The sequence below is a fragment of the Grus americana genome, unplaced genomic scaffold, assembly GCF_028858705.1.
Source record: "Grus americana isolate bGruAme1 unplaced genomic scaffold, bGruAme1.mat H_81, whole genome shotgun sequence".
NCBI lineage: Eukaryota > Metazoa > Chordata > Aves > Gruiformes > Gruidae > Grus > Grus americana.
This window is the reverse complement of record NW_026561406.1, coordinates 40,586-58,065: the sequence shown is the minus strand read 5'-3', so window position 1 is coordinate 58,065 and position 17,480 is coordinate 40,586. Positions and strand designations below refer to the sequence as shown.

The 17,480-nt window shown below is 67.0% G+C and overlaps 2 protein-coding genes and 1 pseudogene across 3 annotated transcripts; 2 read left to right on the top strand and 1 right to left on the bottom strand.

Moving 5' to 3' along the window:
- Positions 1-342: 342 nt before the first annotated feature.
- Positions 343-4,095, bottom strand: LOC129200374 (tubulin alpha-1A chain-like; annotated as a pseudogene).
- Positions 4,096-8,892: 4,797 nt separating this feature from the next.
- LOC129200375 (tubulin alpha-1B chain-like) lies at positions 8,893-12,165 on the top strand. The gene is made up of 4 exons (XM_054811717.1): positions 8,893-8,947; positions 10,059-10,281; positions 10,371-10,519; positions 11,156-12,165. The coding sequence occupies exons 1-4, from the start codon at positions 8,945-8,947 to the stop codon at positions 12,122-12,124; spliced, it is 1,344 nt and encodes a 447-aa protein (XP_054667692.1). The 5' UTR covers positions 8,893-8,944; the 3' UTR covers positions 12,125-12,165.
- Positions 12,166-13,485: 1,320 nt separating this feature from the next.
- LOC129200377 (peripherin-like) lies at positions 13,486-17,241 on the top strand. Of its 2 annotated transcripts, none has more exons than XM_054811719.1 (9): positions 13,486-13,885; positions 14,776-14,836; positions 15,081-15,176; positions 15,255-15,416; positions 15,488-15,613; positions 15,710-15,930; positions 16,321-16,370; positions 16,525-16,601; positions 16,677-17,241. In XM_054811719.1, the coding sequence occupies exons 1-9, from the start codon at positions 13,521-13,523 to the stop codon at positions 16,719-16,721; spliced, it is 1,203 nt and encodes a 400-aa protein (XP_054667694.1). In that variant the 5' UTR covers positions 13,486-13,520; the 3' UTR covers positions 16,722-17,241. The 2 variants fall into 2 exon arrangements, with proteins under 2 accessions (XP_054667694.1, XP_054667693.1); XM_054811718.1 differs by having other exon boundaries at positions 16,674-17,241.
- The last annotated feature ends 239 nt before the right edge of the window (positions 17,242-17,480 follow it).

Below are 17,480 nucleotides of genomic sequence, written 5' to 3'. Positions count from 1 at the left end.
TGCTCACTTGGCTCCTGGTCCTAAGAAAACCCAACACTCCCCCTCCAGCCCTTGCTACGAGGCCATGGCACAGTGTGTGTGTGGGGGGCACACCACTCAGTCCAGGGCACAGTGTGTGTGTGGGGGGCACACCACTCAGTCCAGGGCAGCCCACCGAGAGAACACAGGTTTGGAGAGGCTGCAGGGTGCTGGGCTCAGCACAACCCAGATACACACCAGAGACTGCACTGGAGAACCAGGTGCAGCCAGGGACCCTGGGGCCATACCAGGGGCTGTCAGGGGACAGTGTCCAAGACCAGGGAGGGACATCACAGCACAGAGTAAATACACCAGAGCCAGATGGTAAGACAGGGAATGCTTTTTATTCAGACCCACAGAAAAGGACAGGTGGGTCCATAACAGACTTTTCCATTGAAGCACAGACCATTGAACAGGACAGACTGCGGCGCACACACTGCTACAGACCACGGGGGGTCTTCAACTAGGTTATGTTTCCTGTAAAAGCAGCACCCTTGTGAGAATTTAGTATTCCTCCCCTTCCTCCTCTCCTTCCCCTTCCACCGAATCCACCCCCACCTCCTCGTAATCCTTCTCCAGGGCAGCCATGTCTTCCCGGGCCTCCGAGAACTCCCCCTCCTCCATGCCCTCCCCCACGTACCAGTGCACAAACGCCCGCTTAGCGTACATCAGGTCAAACTTGTGGTCCAGGCGGGCCCAGGCCTCGGCAATGGCCGTGGTGTTGCTCAGCATGCACACGGCGCGCTGCACCTTGGCCAGGTCGCCCCGGGCACCACCGTGGGTGGTGGTAGTTGATGCCCACCTTGAAACCAGTGGGGCACCAGTCCACAAACTGGATGGTGCGCTTGGTCTTGATGGTGGCGATGGCCGCGTTGACATCCTTGGGCACCACGTCCCCGCGGTACAGCAGGCAGCACGCCATGTACTTGCCGTGCCGCGGGTCGCACTTTACCATCTGGTTGGCCGGCTCAAAGCAGGCATTGGTGATCTCCGCCACCGAGAGCTGCTCATGGTAAGCCTTCTCGGCAGAGATGACAGGGGCGTAGGTGGCCAGCGGGAAGTGGATGCGGGGGTACGGCACCAGGTTGGTCTGGAACTCCGTCAGGTCAACATTCAGGGCTCCATCAAAGCGCAGGAGGCTGTGATGGAGGACACGATTTGACCTATCAACCTATTGAGGTTGGTGTAGGTGGGCCTCTCGATGTCCAGGTTGCGGCGGCAGATGTCATAGATGGCCTCGTTGTCCACCATGAAGGCACAGTCAGAGTGCTCCAGGGTGGTGTGGGTGGTGAGGATGGAGTTGTAGGGCTCCACCACGGCCGTGGAGACCTGTGGGCCGGGTAGATGGAGAACTCCAGCTTGGACTTTTTGCCGTAGTCGACGGACAGGCGCTCCATGAGCAGGGAGGTGAAGCCAGAGCCGGTGCCACCCCCAAAGCTGTGGAAGACCAGGAAGCCCTGCAGCCCTGTGCACTGGTCAGCCTGGTGAGGAGAGACAAGGGAGAGGCATGTTTAGTCTGGGCAGCAGCAGAAGCTGCTCCTTCCTCTCTGTGGCTCACAAGGAGATTTGGGGGATTTCCAGCAGCAGAGCAGGAACCACCAGAATGAGTGACAGGATGGCCCTGACCCCATCTGTTGGACACTGACTCATGGAGAGCTGAATCTCCCAGGGAAGCTCCTTGGCCCCCAGGGTGGGAGAGTGGCCAGAAGCACCTCAGGGGTGGGGGTGGGGGCTGTTGTCACTAGCTCAGGAGCAGAATGGGGACAGGTTTAGGGATGGGGTTTGGGCATCAGGGAGCAGGGCAAAGCACCAGCCTCAGCACAGCAGCCACACAGCTCCAGGAGGGGCTGGTTGGAGCTGCCACTGCCTGCAGTCACTGGCATGCCCATCCCCAGCTGCATGCAGCTGGACTCAGACACAGCAAGAGCCAAGCAGGAACAAAGAAGGAATTGCACAGCTCAGCACCACCGGCGCCTGGGGGCTGCGGCGCTGTGGAGCAGCTCCAACACCACAGCTGTGCTGCGTCCTGCTCCCAGCCAATGGCAGCCACTGCAGAACAGGATTAACATTAATTAATATATTAAATCTAAACCCAGCCCAGATAGTCCAGAAGGGAGGCTGAGACCGAGAACCAAGTCTTTGTCTTCAGCTCACCACCCAGGAGCCCCCTCCTGTCCCCTACCAGCTTGCGGATGCGGTCGAGGACCAAGTCAATGATCTCCTTCCCAATGGTGTAGTGCCCACGGGCGTAGTTGTTGGCCGCATCTTCCTTGCCCGTGATCAGCTGCTCAGGGTGGAAGAGCTGCCGGTAAGTCCCTGTGCGCACCTCATCTGTGGGGAGAGCCCGTTAGCAACCAGCAGCCATTAACACCGGCCCCCCCCTCCCCCCGCAGCCTCCCCGGCCCTCCCCCACGCTCACCGATCACTGTGGGCTCCAGGTCCACAAAGACGGCCCGGGGCACATGCTTGCCGGCCCCCGTCTCGCTGAAGAAGGTGTTGAAGGAGTCGTCCCCCCCACCGATGGTCTTGTCGCTGGGCATCTGCCCGTCGGGCTGGATGCCGTGCTCCAGGCAGTACAGCTCCCAGCAGGCATTGCCGATCTGCACACCCGCTTGGCCCACGTGGATGGAGATGCACTCACGCTGCGGGGGCAGAACATGGGGCTGTGTCACCCCCAGGCTCCCCCCTTCTTTGTTTCCCACCCCCCCCCCCCAGCTGCAGCACCAGCCCAGAACCCCACAGGGATGCTGCACCCAGGACAGGCTGGCACAGAGCTGGAAAAGTCCAGTCCCCGGGGCTGGAAGAGGTCAGATCCTGCCCAGACACACCCTATTGTTCTGGGTCCTGGCAGGCACCAAGTGCTGGGGGGGGGGGGGGGGCTCCGCTCCAGGACCACACCCAGTACAAGGGGGTGCTTAGCTCCAGGGGTCCCAGCTTGCCCCCCCCCCACCCCGAGGGAGCTGGGACCCTGCTCGTTGTGGGATGAGGAGCTCAGCACCAGGGCTCATTTAGTCCTGAGGGACTGGGACCACACTCAGGGCAAGATGGGGAGCCCTGACAGTCCCATCCTGCCCTATACACCCTGCTGAGAGGCAGCAACACCCAGTGGGGGGGCTCAGCACCAGGGCTCATCCTGCCCACGTGGGTCCCCATTGTGCCACGGCCACACCCAGTTCAGGACTTGGGGGGGGCAGCAGCTTATCCCATCATGCCTTGTCCTCCAGTGTGAGATGGGGTGCTCGGCACCAGGGGGGCCCATCCTGCCCTGCTCGCCCCACATCAGGGGACCCATTCTGCCCCGGAGCCATGCCCAGAGGGGTCCATCCTGCCCAGTTTAACGGGAGCCACACCCAATGCAGGACAGCAGCTCGATACTGGGAATGGGTGGCCCGATCCTGCCTCATCGAACGGGTGCCACGCCCAGTATGGGCTCAGTATCAGGGACTCATCCTGCCCGGTTTAACGGGAGCCACGCCCGGTACGTGCTCAGGGATCAGCACCAGGAGCCCATCCTGACCGATTTAACGGGAGCCACACCCATTGCAGGCTCGGGGGCCAGCCCCAGGGACCCATCCTGCTCAGTTTAACAGGCACTATGCCCGCTGCGTGCTCGGGAGTCGGTCCCAGGGGTCCCGTCCTACCCAGTTTAACGGGAGCCACGCCCAGTGGAGGCTCGGTGCTCAGCCCCGGGGAAAGCAGGGGGACCCATCCAGCTCCATTTAACGGTAGCCACGCTCGGGGCTGGGCCCCGGGCGACCCCTCCTGTCCGGTGTAACGAGAGCCACGCCCAGTGCGGGCTCAGCCCCGGGGCCGAGGGCCCCATCCCGGGCTAGGGGGGTGGCGGCGAGACCAAGGACAACTGCGGGACCGGAGACGACACCCCACACCCCCCCCCCCTTCCCCTCCCCTCACCATGGCGGCGGTCGGCTCCGGGGCGGTCTCACAGCCCGACGCTGAGGCGGTCGATGTAAGAAGCACAGCGGAACGCGGGGCTCGGCGCGGGGCTTTATAGGGCCGGCGGGGCGGGGCGGGCGGCGGGGCCGGGGCGGCGGCGGCGGCCATTGGCGCGGGGCGGGATGAGGTAATGCCCCCCCGGAGCCGCAGACAAAGGCCGGGCGGTGCAGAGGGGGGGGGGCGGGGGCTGCGGCGGCCACGGATCAGCCGCGCCGCCGGTTCCTGCCCGCAGCCGTCTGGGCCCGGCCCTGTCCTGTGCCCGAGTCCCAGTACCCAGCCACGTCCTTGTCCCCAGCCATGTCCCTGCCGTGCCCTGGACCCCGTTCTTGGCTGAGCCACTGTCCCCGGCCACGCCCTGGTCCCCATCCCCAGTTGTGTCACTGTCTCAAATCTGGCTGTGTGCCACTGCCCTGGCTCCCAGCTATGCCCCTGTCCCCACCCTCAGCCATGCCCTGCTCCCCAACACTGGCCATGTCACTGTCCCCTTCCCAGTTGTGTCACCAACCCCCTGTCTGACCACTGCCCTGGTTCCCAGTTACACCCCTGTCCCCATTCTTGGCCACACCCTGCTCCCCATCCCCAGCCATGCCCCTGTCCCCATCCTCAGCTATGCAACCCTCCCCGTGTCTGGCCACTGCCCTGGCTCCTGGCTATGCCCCCGTCCCCATCCTCGGCCACACCCTGGTCCCTGTTCCCAACCTCACTGTTGTCGCCATCCCCAGCCACGCCCTGGTCCCCATCCATGGCCGTGCCCCTGGTCCCATCCCTGGGGACACGGTTCCTGTGCCTAGCCATGTCCCAGTGCCCTGGTTCCCAGCCATGTCTTGGCCCCTGTCCCCACCGTGACCCAGTGCCTGTCCTGGATGCAGCCTGGCCCTTTCCCGGCAGTGCCCCATCCCTTCCAGCGCCTCTTTGTCTGCTCAGGCAGCAGCAAACAGCCCCCCCCGCCCCCCCCGTGGGGCCCAGCAGGGGGGAGGAAGAAAGCGCCCAGGGCAGCTGGGGACGAGCAGGACCAGGGGGGCTGGGGACAGCGGGAGGACACGGGGGACAAAGCCCTGAGGTGGCTCCCAGCACAGTTTTTGGGGCTGGGGGTCCGGACTGCATGGCAGCTGCTCTGCGGCAGCTGGTGGTTGGGACACTGCTGGGACACCCAGGCACATGTCCCCCAGCCACCCTTCCATCTGCTGCAGCCCCTGCATGGCCCCCCATGGCCCTGGGGGGTTCCCCCTCCTTGCGGGATTCCCCCTCCCTTTTGTCCCTGCAAAACCCACAGTGGCTGGGGGTTGTCCCCCAGAGGCGGGGGGCTCTGGGGGGCTCAGTCCCTGCAGAAGGGTGACCCCATGCTGCATGCGCAGGCATGGCCGGCCCCATCTGCTACAGGTGGAGCTGCCAGGTTGCCCCCCCTGCTGAGAAATCACATTTTTCTCTGCATTTCCCACATTATGCAGATTTCTGGGCAGCTCCAGGTTCCCATGTCCCCATATCCCTACTACCAGCCCCATGTCCCCACTGTAACCCCCATGTCCCTGCTGGCAGCCCCACGCTCTGCCAGCCCAGTGCTTTTGGGGTGCTGCTGAAGGAGCGTGGGAGCGGGGGGGGGGGGGGGGGCGAGGCTCAATTCCCCTGGGCTGGGGGGCTGCAGACAAAGAGGGGCTGGGATTTGAGCATCACCCACCAGAACAAAGGACCGAGTGGCCCCAGCTGTGCCGGGTGGAAGAGAACCAGGAGATTTGGCTCCTGCCAGGCTGGTCCCCATTGCAAACAGGTGTTTAGGGGGACCCTGGCCCCAAAGCGGCTCAGTCCCCAGCCCCCAGCCCCACACTGGGTTGGTCCTCGTATAGGAAACATCTCCTCTCTTTGTCTCCTCGCAGTCCCGAGCCCTCAGCACCTGTGTGGGGCCTGGCAGGATGTCCCCAGGGCCTGGGGTTTTGGGGGCTCACAGCAGCCCCTGCCTCAGGGACCCCTCTCTAGGCTGGGCGTGTCACTGCCCATGCTATCCCTTGAGCCGTGGGCAGGGGTTGCCCCCTGGGGTGGCTGGTGGCTCAGACCCCTGGGCGATGCGGGGTGCAGGGCAAGGGGCCCTGAGTGCCGGGGGTCCTCCCCCCCCAGCCCCTTCCCATCTCGTTAGGTATGGAAAGCCACTCATGCCCTCGCCGACCGCTGCCAGGCAACGGGCTGTGGTGGTGGGGTTGCTAGGAGACCAGTTGCTAGGAGACAGCCTAAGAACCACCCCCCCCTCGCATTCCCATTCCCCTCCCCGACATCCATGCTGGGGCCTGGCTGGGGGTGGGGTGCGGGGAGACGGGGCTGGGGTCCCCCCTCGCCCAACCCTGCTGTGCTTGGAGGGGGGTCCCATCCCTGGGGCCCTGCAGTGCTGTGTTGTGCCAGGGGGTGGGTACACAGGCCCCGGGGTCCCCCAATGTCCAGCCCCATTGCACCCTGTCGTGAGGGTCACCAGCCCAGGGGCTCCCCCAGTGCCCAGCCTCAGTGTATGCCAGTGGGGGGGGATCTGGCCCAGCTCCAGCTGCCCCCCCAGCTCCTGCCCCCCCCGGCTCCCAGCCCCCTCCACGGTGCTTCCCAGCCTCCTGTGCCGTGTTGACTGTTGGTAGCAACGCAGCGGCTCCTGGTGACGGTTGCTGCCCCCCTGCCATGTCCGCTGCCCAGGGAACACCGAGTAGGACAGGCCATCGGCCCCACCGGCATCCCCCCCAGCCATGCAGAGCCCTCAGCCCTGCCCATGGCTGCCCCCCTCCAGGCTGGGCATGTTGGGGGCCCCAAGAGCCGCCATCCCCGCTCCCCTCTGGCGGCGCAGCCCGTCGTGGCTCCCTGCCCGCAGCATGGCTGAGGTTTCCAGCCCCCCCTCAGTTTGGGCCCTTCCTGGGGGTCCCTCACTGGTGACCTTGCACCCCATGGCTGCGACACATCTGTCCCTGGGGATCAGGGGGTCCCAGCCCCGTCGGGGGCTGCCGTGGCTCCCGGGGAGGAGGCAACGTCCTGGGTGCTGGCTGCTGCTATTTTTAACCTGTTTTCCCGCAGAATGTGGCATGCAAGCGCCAGTTCTGTCTGTCTATCTGTCTCCTGCCACCATCGATGTGACAGGTTCATTGAAACAGAGAGACGGGGCAGCTCGGGGGTGGGGGCTACTCCTTGCAGGGGTGCAGGATGAGGCCCTGGTACAGGGAGGGGTACTGGACAGGCCCCACCATCCCCCGACTGGCTCAGAGTGGGATGGGGGGGCTGGAGGGGCACAGCAGGGGTGGTGGCATCTGTCCTTGTCCATGCTCAACCTGCAGCCCCCCTCTGAAGGGCAGGGTGAGGGACCCCCCAACCCCCAGTGCTGGGGGCAGCAGGTGACCCCATTCCCATGGGAGGGAGCAGCAGGGTGTCCCCGCAGCCTGGGTGCCCTGTGCCACCCCTGCAGCCCCCTCTCCCTCCTGGCAGTGTGGGAGCCACAAAAGGGAGGCTCCACCCGGGGAAGGGGGACATGGAGGGGGACATGAGGGGAAGGACTGGGTGCAGGGGAGGGAGCCATGGGGGTGCAGGGGGCTGCAGCCACACTGGCCATGGGGAGGGGTCTGCAGCATCGCTCGACACTCGTGGGGCAGCACCGCATTGCGGCAAAGCCTGCAATAAAGGAGCAGAGCAGCGGCAGCGGTGATGAGGCGGGAGAGACCCCGCTGCTGGGGGGGAGGCCCCTTTCCGCCCAGCCTCCCCAAAGCACCCCCACACCCCCAGCAGGGCCCCGGAGCTGGGGTGGTGGGGGCTCAGGGGGCTCCGGTGGCATGGGTGGCTCGAGGAGCAGGTGTCGCGGGGGCATTGGCCACCCCAGCCCCTGGTGTGTGCCAGCGCTAAGGATGTGCCCAGAGAGTGGGGGGACACCGGGGGTGCCCGGGGACCCGGCTCAGCCATTGTGCATGCAGTGGGGGTCTGGGTGCAGACCAGGGCAGGGGGGAACATCGCTGTGGCTGGACCCCCAGGGACATCCTGGTCCCTCCACCCTCAGCTTTCCGCAGACCAGCCCTGCATGGGGACAGGGTCCCTTTGCTGGGGGACACACACCGAGGGACTGACCCCACCGCAGGGGTGGGGTTCAAAGCCGGGCGTGGGGGTCTCTGTGGCTGCCTGTGTCTCCACGCTATCCCCAAACCCATCTCTGGCCCTGAGACCGTGACCCCAACCCACAGTTATCCCAGCCCAGGGCGGGGGGGGGGGGGGGGAGCAGGGTGCTGCTCCCCGGGGGTAAGCGTGGGTGACCCCCCCACCCCGTCCTTCCTGCCCCACAGGAACTGCCTCTGCGTGGGTTCCCCCGAGGAGCCGCCCCCGGGGCTGGCAGGGGAACACGGGCGGCGGCCGGGCGCAGGAGCCGGCGCGGCGGGTGCCCGCAGGGCTTCCCACGGGACCGGGACCGGGAAGGGGACAAGGACGGGGACAGCCGTGGCCGCGGTGCTACCGAGCAGAGCCCGAGCCTGGGGCCGCGGCCGGGGGGTGCAGGGATCCCCACCCCCGCCCCCGGCTGAGCCCCCCGCCCCAAATATCCCGCACAGCCCCCCCGCCCCTAAAGCCCCCGCAGAGCCACCCCCCACTGTCCGCCCGCCCCTGACGTCCCCGCTGCCCGTAACGCCCTCCCGCCCCCCCGCCCCACAGCACCCCCCGCCTCTCAGCACCCCCCGCCCCTCGCCCCGCCTCCCGCCAGCCACATTCCACTCTGTCGACGTCACCGCCTACGCACCCTCGCCGACTTTCGAACCGGCCAATCGGAATCGAGGCGGGGCGGTGAGGGCATGACGTGCAGCGAGGGCGTGGCTGGTGTGGCAGCGGGGACCGGAGGGGCGGGGAAAGCAAACGCCCCGCCCATCATGCCCCGCCCCAGCGGAGTCCCCGCCCCCATGGTATATCTAAGCGGGGGGGCCCCACCGGGCGCCCCTCGCCCTCCTCATTGGTGGTTCCGTAGCGGTTCGGACAGTGAGCGGCCATGGTGAGGGCCGGGCCGGGGGCGTGGGGACATCACGTAGGCCGGGGCAGCCCGGGGGGCGTGGGGACCCCCCCCCGGGGGTAGCGCGTGGTGCTGAGGGGAGGGGGGGGCTGGGTCCTCCCGTGTCTAGGACAGCACGTGGGACTGCGGGCCGGGAGGTGAAGGCTCCTCGCGTGTCCAGGACACCCCGTGGGGCTGCCGAGCACTTGCATGCCCCAGGGCAGGCCCTGATGTGGGGGGATGTGGGGGTCCTGTGTGCCCCCACTGTGGGGCGGGGGGGGCTGGAGCCATGGACCCCTGGCCGGGGCTCGCTGCCCTGGGTGCTCCTACTCTCGGGGCTCTGCTCATCCCCTCCCTGGGCTCCGTGTCCCTCAGGGGGTGCAGTGTGTGGCCTGTTCTCCCATACAGGTCCTGGGTATGTCCCCACAACCCCCCCGGCCGCCCCTGGAGCTCCCTGAGCAGCTAGGGGACCCTGCTCCGAGGGGGGTGCGGGGTTGCTTGGGGGGACTCTCCTGCCGCCCTCTCCCTGGGAATGCCCTCTTCTCCCTCACCGGGAGCACTGGTGGGAGCGAGTCACAGCACGTAGGGCGATGGCGGGGGCAGCCCCCGCTCTCACCCTGCCCCGGGCGCGACCAGCAGCCGACGGGACAGGCGAAACTCCCGGTCCCCGGAGGTTGCACTTGCCCTGAGCGGAGCCGGCTGCCGGCCGTGGGGGGGGTTCTGCCGGCCGGGTGCCCATCCCCGTGGGTCAGGGCTGGTGCCGCGGCAGCTGGCGGCTGACAGGGAAGGGCAGGGGCTGGCGACGGGGCCGGGACAGCCCAGGGTTGTGCAAGGTCTGGTGGAGAAACAGGGGGATTCCTGCGTCTGTGGGGCCTGGGGGTGCACCCAAACTGGGGGTGGTGGTGACGGGCAGCCCTGCGGGGAGGGGGCTGAAGGGGCCCTAGGTGGTGGGGACCAGGAATGGAGGGGACTGGGGATAACCCTGGGGAACCCCAACTCCTGACTGGGGCAGTGGGGGGATGTGAACGGCTCTGGCTGGCTGAGCCGGGGCACAACTGGTGTTTGGGTGGGGGCTGCCCCCAGCTGAGCTTGATTCCCCCTGTGCCCCCCGCAGCGTGAGTGCATCTCCATCCACGTGGGCCAAGCGGGTGTGCAGATCGGCAATGCCTGCTGGGAGCTGTACTGCCTGGAGCACGGCATCCAGCCCGACGGGCAGATGCCCAGCGACAAGACCATCGGTGGGGGGGACGACTCCTTCAACACCTTCTTCAGCGAGACGGGGGCCGGCAAGCATGTGCCCCGGGCCGTCTTTGTGGACCTGGAGCCCACAGTGATCGGTGAGCGCGGGGGAGGGCCGGGGAGGCTGCAGGGGGGAGGGGGGGGCCGGTGTTAATGGCTGCTGGTTGCTAACGGGCTCTCCCCACAGATGAGGTGCGCACAGGGACTTACCGGCAGCTCTTCCACCCTGAGCAGCTGATCACGGGCAAGGAAGATGCGGCCAACAACTACGCCCGTGGGCACTACACCATTGGGAAGGAGATCATTGACTTGGTCCTTGACCGCATCCGCAAGCTGGTGAGCGTTCCACAGGAGGTCTCACAGGATGGGTCCATCCCCAGGGGCTGGCTGGGGACAAAGGGAAGCTAGTGTCCCTGGGGAGGTGATCAGCAGGTCCTTCTCACCCCATCAGCACTCTGGCCTGCATCAGTTCAAGGATAGAAGGTGGGGCTGCCCCAGGAGAGATCTGCTGCCCTGCGGTGTGAGTGTCAGGTCTGGGCTGTCCCCAATGCCCACAGGGGACATGCCTGCCGCAGGGGTGGCACAGCCCTGTCTCAGCAGGGTGCCAAGCCCCGCTCTGGGGAGGAGGATGGGAAGCCCCATGCCCGGGGGGGGGGGGTGGGGGGTGGGGGGGGGTGGGTGTGCTGCGCAGCCCTAGTTCTGGTGCTTGTGCAGCACTCACTGCTGGTTTGACTGGTGCGGCTGCCCGAGCTCTTTGAACCTCAGGTTCCCACGCTGGGGCTGGCGCCAGGGCTGGCTGGACCTGCTGTGCCGCTGGCTCTGCTCGGGGAGCTCCCGGCACATCAAAGGCTGAGCTGGCTGCCCATGGGCTTGCGTGGGACCGGTGGCTCTAGCTGCACCCATCCTGATGAGGACAAGGCGGTGAAGCCATGGCTGACCTGCTCCGGTCCCCGCTGGGGACTCTCCCAACAGGCTGACCAGTGCACAGGGCTGCAGGGCTTCCTGGTCTTCCACAGCTTTGGGGGTGGCACCGGCTCCGGCTTCACCTCCCTGCTCATGGAGCGCCTGTCCGTCGACTACGGCAAAAAGTCCAAGCTGGAGTTCTCCATCTACCCGGCCCCACAGGTCTCCACGGCCGTGGTGGAGCCCTACAACTCCATCCTCACCACCCACACCACCCTGGAGCACTCTGACTGTGCCTTCATGGTGGACAACGAGGCCATCTATGACATCTGCCGCCGCAACCTGGACATCGAGAGGCCCACCTACACCAACCTCAACCGCCTCATCAGCCAGATCGTGTCCTCCATCACGGCCTCCCTGCGCTTTGATGGAGCCCTGAATGTTGACCTGACGGAGTTCCAGACCAACCTGGTGCCGTACCCCCGCATCCACTTCCCGCTGGCCACCTACGCCCCTGTCATCTCTGCCGAGAAGGCTTACCATGAGCAGCTGACGGTGGCGGAGATCACCAATGCCTGCTTTGAGCCGGCCAACCAGATGGTAAAGTGCGACCCGCGGCACGGCAAGTACATGGCGTGCTGCCTGCTGTACCGCGGGGACGTGGTGCCCAAGGATGTCAATGCGGCCATCGCCACCATCAAGACCAAGCGCAGCATCCAGTTTGTGGACTGGTGCCCCACTGGTTTCAAGGTGGGCATCAACTACCAGCCACCCACGGTAGTGCCCGGGGGCGACCTGGCCAAGGTGCAGCGCGCCGTGTGCATGCTGAGCAACACCACGGCCATTGCCGAGGCCTGGGCCCGCCTGGACCACAAGTTTGACCTGATGTACGCTAAGCGGGCGTTTGTGCACTGGTACGTGGGGGAGGGCATGGAGGAGGGGGAGTTCTCGGAGGCCCGGGAGGACATGGCTGCCCTGGAGAAGGATTACGAGGAGGTGGGGGCTGACAGCGTGGAGGGTGAGGAAGAAGAATACTAGTCACTTGTCACTTCTGCCAGTTACACTGTGGTGCTGTTCACTAAAATTGCTCTTTCCACTCTTGCCTCGTTTATTGTCCCAGCATGATCTGCCTTGTGGTGACCTGGGGGAATGTCCCGAGGAGATGGGGGGTCCTGGCTGAACTGAGCTGGCACAGGGGCTGTGCTGGGGGTGCTGTGTGGGATTGGGGTTCCTTGGCTGGGTCCTGTGCTGTGAGCTGGCTATGCCCTGCTGGGCCGCCTGCACTGTGGGGGTTCATGTCCCTTCCCCCCCATTATCCCCAGGAGTCCCTGTAACATGGGTTGGTCCCCAGGTGGGGTGAGGACCCCTGGGAACAGCCCCCAGGGAGGCTGGGAGCCTCCAGTGCCCTGCCCCAGCAAACACCCTCCAGCCCCAGTCCTGGGTGTGTGGGCAGGATGCAACCCTCGGCACAGCTGGTGCAGATGGGAGGTACCTGGTATTGTGCTGCTCCTGGCATGGAGCAGGTCTCTGTGTGGTGCTCTGCAGAGCTGGGGGGTTCCTGGGAGGGACCCCCTGCAGCCTCTGGGCAGAGGCACTGACCCCTTCCCGTAAGCACCGCCCTCGCTGCCCGGGAAGGGGGATGCGGGGGGGGGGGGGGGGGGCATTACCCAGCACTGCCCCTGCGCATGGCAGCTCTGGCAGAGCCGAGTCATGGCTGTCCCTACACAATGGGGGGGGGACAGGGCCCCCATCTCTGGGGGCTGGGCTGGGCAGGGTCTGCATGGCCTGCTCCATGGGGCTGAGCACCCTGGGCAGGATGGGACCCAGCTGAGATGGGAGTTCTGTTAAGCCCTGCAGCAGGGGCTGAGGATGGGGCTCACAGCCCCATCTCTGCATCCCAGCCCCTCTCTGCATCCCAGTGGGGTGTCTGCGCCCCCTCTCCCCATGCTGCTTGAGGGGGACCCCATAACGCCCGGTACTGCCCCGCAGCCCCTCTCCTGCATCCTGGCAGGGGGAGGCCAGTTGTGCCCAGCCCCTCTCCCTCTGCCCGCGGGTGGGTCTGTGTCCCTCGGGCACCCTGCCCCTCTCCCCACCGCCCCTGGTGCTACCGGACTCTTCTGCCTGCACCCCCGAGGGGGGACCTCCCCCGTCCTGCAGCCCCCTGCCCCACATTTCCAGCGGAAACACCGGCCACCCCCGAGGGGGAAAGCCTGCAGCCCCTGCCCCGCATCCCGAGGGGGATCCCGGCCGCTCCCGGCCCCTCGCCCCGCCCCCCCCCCCCCGGAGAAGACACTCGCAGCCCCCGGTCCTCCCCCCGCCCCCGGCCGGGAGACCCCTCCCCTCGCGCCCGTACCCCCGGGTCCCCCCAGCGGGGCGGAGCCGCCACCAGCTATAAACAGCCGGTACCGACAGCCACCGCCCTCCCGGTCCTGCCATGAGCCGCGGCGGCCGCGCCCCCGCCCCGCGCCGCGCCCTCGGGGCGCCGCCGCCCGTCACCGTGGCTTCGGGGCGGCTGGCGGCAGCGGCAGCGGCGCGGGGCGCGGAGCGGGAGGAGCTGGCGGCGCTGAACGATCGCTTCGCCGCTTTCCTGGAGCGGGTGCGGGCGCTGGAGCGGCAGAACGGGGCCCTGCGAGCCGCCCTGGGCCGCGCCGCTGCCGCCGCCGCGCCCCGCACCGCCGGGCTGATGCAGGGGGAGCTGCGGGGGCTGCGGGAGCGGCTGCAGCGCCTCGGCCGTGACCGCGACCGGCTCCAGGCCGAGCGAGACGGGCTGGCCGTCGACTTGGTGGCCCTGCGGCAGCGGTGGGTGGGCGGCGGGGCAGGGGGATGCACCGGGGCGGGGAGAGAGGCACGGGGATGGGGAATGCACGGCGGGATGGGGCCCGGGGGGTGCAGCAGGATGAAGGATGCACAAGCGAGGAGAGCAGGGGATTGCACCGGGATGGGGACCACGGGATGCACGGGAGGGGGACCAGCTGTGTATTGGGATGGGGACAGGGGATGCAGCGGGATGGGGGGGATACACCTGGGATGTTGGGGTGGGGCCCGGGGAATGTACTGGAGACAGTGGGGAGGGGAGCGCAGCATGCACCAGGGTGCGCTGGGGAGGGACCAGGGATGCCCCGGGTGTACTGGGGTGGGAGCAGGCGTTTACTGCGGAGGGGACCGGGGATGCCCCTAGCAGTCTCTGGAGAAAGCACCGGGGATGCACAGGGGGCACTGGGGGGGTGGGGGGTGCTGGGGAGGAACCCAGGGTGGGGGCTGGGAAGCAGAGCTCTGTGGAAGGGTGGGGTGGGGGCACTGGGAGTGGACTGGGATGAGCACTGGGGTGAGATGGGGCCAGGGCAGGGCTGGACCCCCATGGGAGGAGCGTGTCCCAGCGAGGGGCCCTGGGGGGGGCCGCAGTGGGGTCATGGCCCTGCAGCCCTGGGGTGGTATGACAGGACCCGTGTGGGGTCCCCCAGGGTCTGAGGGTTCTGCAGGGAAGGGCTGGTCCAGCCCAGGCCCTTGGGGGCTGAGGGGGGTGTGTGGCTTAGGCTTGGGGAGCTCCTCTTCCTCATCCTCCATCCCCATGTGCCTGCAGCATATGGGGGGGCACTGCGGCAGGGCAGGGGGTCCCAGGCAGCAGGAGGCACGGGAGGGGGCTGCACCCACCCTGTCTCCTACCTCCTCCTCACTCCTGCTGTCCCCAGGCTGGAGGACGAGACACAGAAGCGGGAGGATGCAGAGAAGAGTCTGGTGCTGTTCCGCAAGGTGAGGGGGCTCAGGGGCCTGTTTCCCCCTGTGCAGTGCCCATTCCCCTGTACCCCTGTGTAATGCGCACCGGTGATGCCCCTGCCCTAAGCACGGGCTCTGACCCAGCTGCCCATGTGTGCAAACGCCCCAGCGATGCCCCATGCACCAGGCGCTCCCTGTCCTGCACTGCCCCAGGGGGGTTCTGGGAGGGTCCCCATCCCCTCTGCACTGCCCCACAGCTTGGCCCAACCTCTTTCCGCAGGACATGGATGATGCCACGCTGTCTCGCCTTGAACTGGAGCGCAAGGTCGAGCTGCTGATGGACGAGATTGGCTTCCTCAAGAAGCTGCATGAGGAGGTGGGGGGCCAGGGTGGGGCGGGGGGGGAGTGGATTGGGTCCGTGTGCCATGGTGTGACAGCCCATGTGCCTGCGCAGGAGCTGCGGGACCTGGAGGTGAGTGCCCCGAGCCCGGCGGCACTGGTGGAGGTAGAGGTCTGTAAGCCGGAGCTGACGGCTGCGCTGCGGGAGATCCGCACCCAGTATGAGAGCATTGCCGTGAAGAACCTGCAGGAAGCTGAGGAGTGGTACAAGTCAAAGGTACTTGGGGCTGGGGGGGCCGTGGGGAGGCCAGGGCACCCCAGCAGCCCTGACTCCCCTGGCCCCCACAGTTTGCTGACCTCTCAGATGCGGCCAACCGCAACCATGAGGCACTGCGGCTGGCCAAGCAGGAGATGAACGAGTCCCGGCGGCAGATCCAGAACCTCACCTGCGAGGTGGATGGTCTGAAGGGCATGGTGAGAGCCGGGGGGGAGGGGGGAGGAGGAGGGCCAGCATGCGTGCAGGCGCGGGGCCCCTGTCCTCATCCTGCATGGCCCGCTTTCCCCCCGCAGAATGAGGCGCTGCAGCGGCAGATGCAAGAGATAGAGGACGAGTTCGGGGAGGAGATTGGGACCTACCAGGATATGGTGGGGCGGCTGGAGCAGGAGATCCAGCAGATGAAAGAGGAGATGGCGCGGCACCTGCGCGAGTACCAGGACCTGCTCAATGTCAAGATGGCCCTGGACATCGAGATTGCCACGTACCGCAAGCTGCTGGAGGGCGAGGAGAGCCGGTGAGGCTGGCACACGCAGCCTTACGTCCCTGTCACTGCCAGGGTGCAGTGTCTGGCTGGGGAAAAACGTCCCCCCCATTGCGTCATCCTGGTTGTTACAGGATTTTCTTGCAAGGAGGCAGCTCTGAGTGCAGTTTCCATGGGCAAAGTTCCCATGGGAGCTTCTTGCTGCTGAGATAAAGGCAAGGCCAGGGGAAGGCGCGATGGTGGGGGAGCTGCTGCTGGCTCCTCTTCTGCCGCTTGCCCAGCAGCCCATGGGTACAGACCACCGCTGGCCCTGCACAGATTAACCGTGCTGTGGGTCACTGACTCAGTGGTGTGGAAGGATCAGGGTCACCAGCAATGCCCGGGAGCCCCAGATCCCCCCCTCACCCCCCTCTCCCCCTCCAGGATCACCACCCCCTTGCACCCCGCTGCCTCCTTCAGCATGAGAAGCTCAGGTGAGGAGGGGGCTGGGGGTCCCCTGCCATGTCCGGGGGTCTTTCCTCCCTCTCTTGGGGCAGAGACCCCATGGGGGCGCAGGTAGTCTCTGTGCTGCTGTGGGGGCACCTGGGGGGGGGGGGAGGGGCAGCTGACACCCTCTCTGTGCCCCAGCACTGAAGCTGCAGCCAGCGGAGAGCCCAGCACGGAGGATGGTGCTCATCAAAACCATTGAGACACGGAATGGGCAGGTGAGGGCTGGGGGCTGCAGGTGGGAGGCTGACCCCCACCATGGGGGTGACCCCCACCTTCTTCCCCCGCAGCAGGTGGTGACAGAGTCGCACAAGGAGCGAGCGGAGCCGGGGAAGTGATGGAAGGGAGCTGCTGTGCCGGCCCCCACCCTGCACCACCTGTTCGGCAGGGTGGCAGTGTGGGGGGGGGGGGTTGGGGGGCTCCGCTGGACCCCACTGTGCCCTGTCCAGGCTGGGGAGCAGCACATGGGGCGGCTGCCCCTGTCCCCCTCCCTGCTACCAGCACTGGGGCGTGATGCCGTGGCGCAGCTGGGTGCCTCGTCCTCCCTTGTATTTATTGCTGCGTATCGCCTATTCATGTCCCTCCCCGCTGGAGCCGCAGTTGTATTTCACGGTTACCGAGTGTCCCCCACGCACTCGGGGCCGGGGCCGCCCCGCTTCCCCCTCCCCCCCCGGTGGGAGCTGGCACCGGCTGCTCCGGGGGTTGTGTCCCCTCCCAGTGCCCCCACCCTACGTGGCTCTGGCTCCCACTCGCGGTGGGGGCGGGAAGGGGTGCAGGGCCCGGGGGGGAGTCTCTGGGGGCTGCCCCCGCCATGTTTGCGTCCTGCTTGAGCGGCAAATAAAGGCTGTGGCGACGATGCGACCGAGCCACTCGGGGTGGCAGGGGGAGCACGCCCGGTGGTGCAGGAAGCCAGCTGGGGGGCGAGGGGGGGGTTCTGGGGCCGGAGGGTGCACAGGGCGGGGGGCGCCGGGGGGTGAGCGTGGGGTGCAGGACACGGACACAGAGCTCGATGCGGGAGCCGCCGCTATCCCACAACCCCCCCTCGCGGCGCTCTACTCTCTCCATCCTCTATGATCAATCGCTTCCCTCCCTGGAGC

Excerpts from the sequence above, each read along its gene's own strand:
- LOC129200375 (XM_054811717.1), top strand. Across the intron at positions 10,282-10,370 it reads CCTGGAGCCCACAGTGATCG|ATGAGGTGCGCACAGGGACT; the intron begins GTGAGCGCGGGG and ends CTCTCCCCACAG. Across the intron at positions 10,520-11,155 it reads TTGACCGCATCCGCAAGCTG|GCTGACCAGTGCACAGGGCT; the intron begins GTGAGCGTTCCA and ends CTCTCCCAACAG.
- LOC129200377 (XM_054811718.1), top strand. The coding sequence starts at position 13,521 with ATGAGCCGCGGCGGCCGCGCCCCCGCCCCGCGCCGCGCCCTCGGGGCG. Across the intron at positions 15,931-16,320 it reads CTGGAGGGCGAGGAGAGCCG|GATCACCACCCCCTTGCACC; the intron begins GTGAGGCTGGCA and ends CTCCCCCTCCAG. Across the intron at positions 16,602-16,673 it reads TTGAGACACGGAATGGGCAG|CAGGTGGTGACAGAGTCGCA; the intron begins GTGAGGGCTGGG and ends CTTCCCCCGCAG.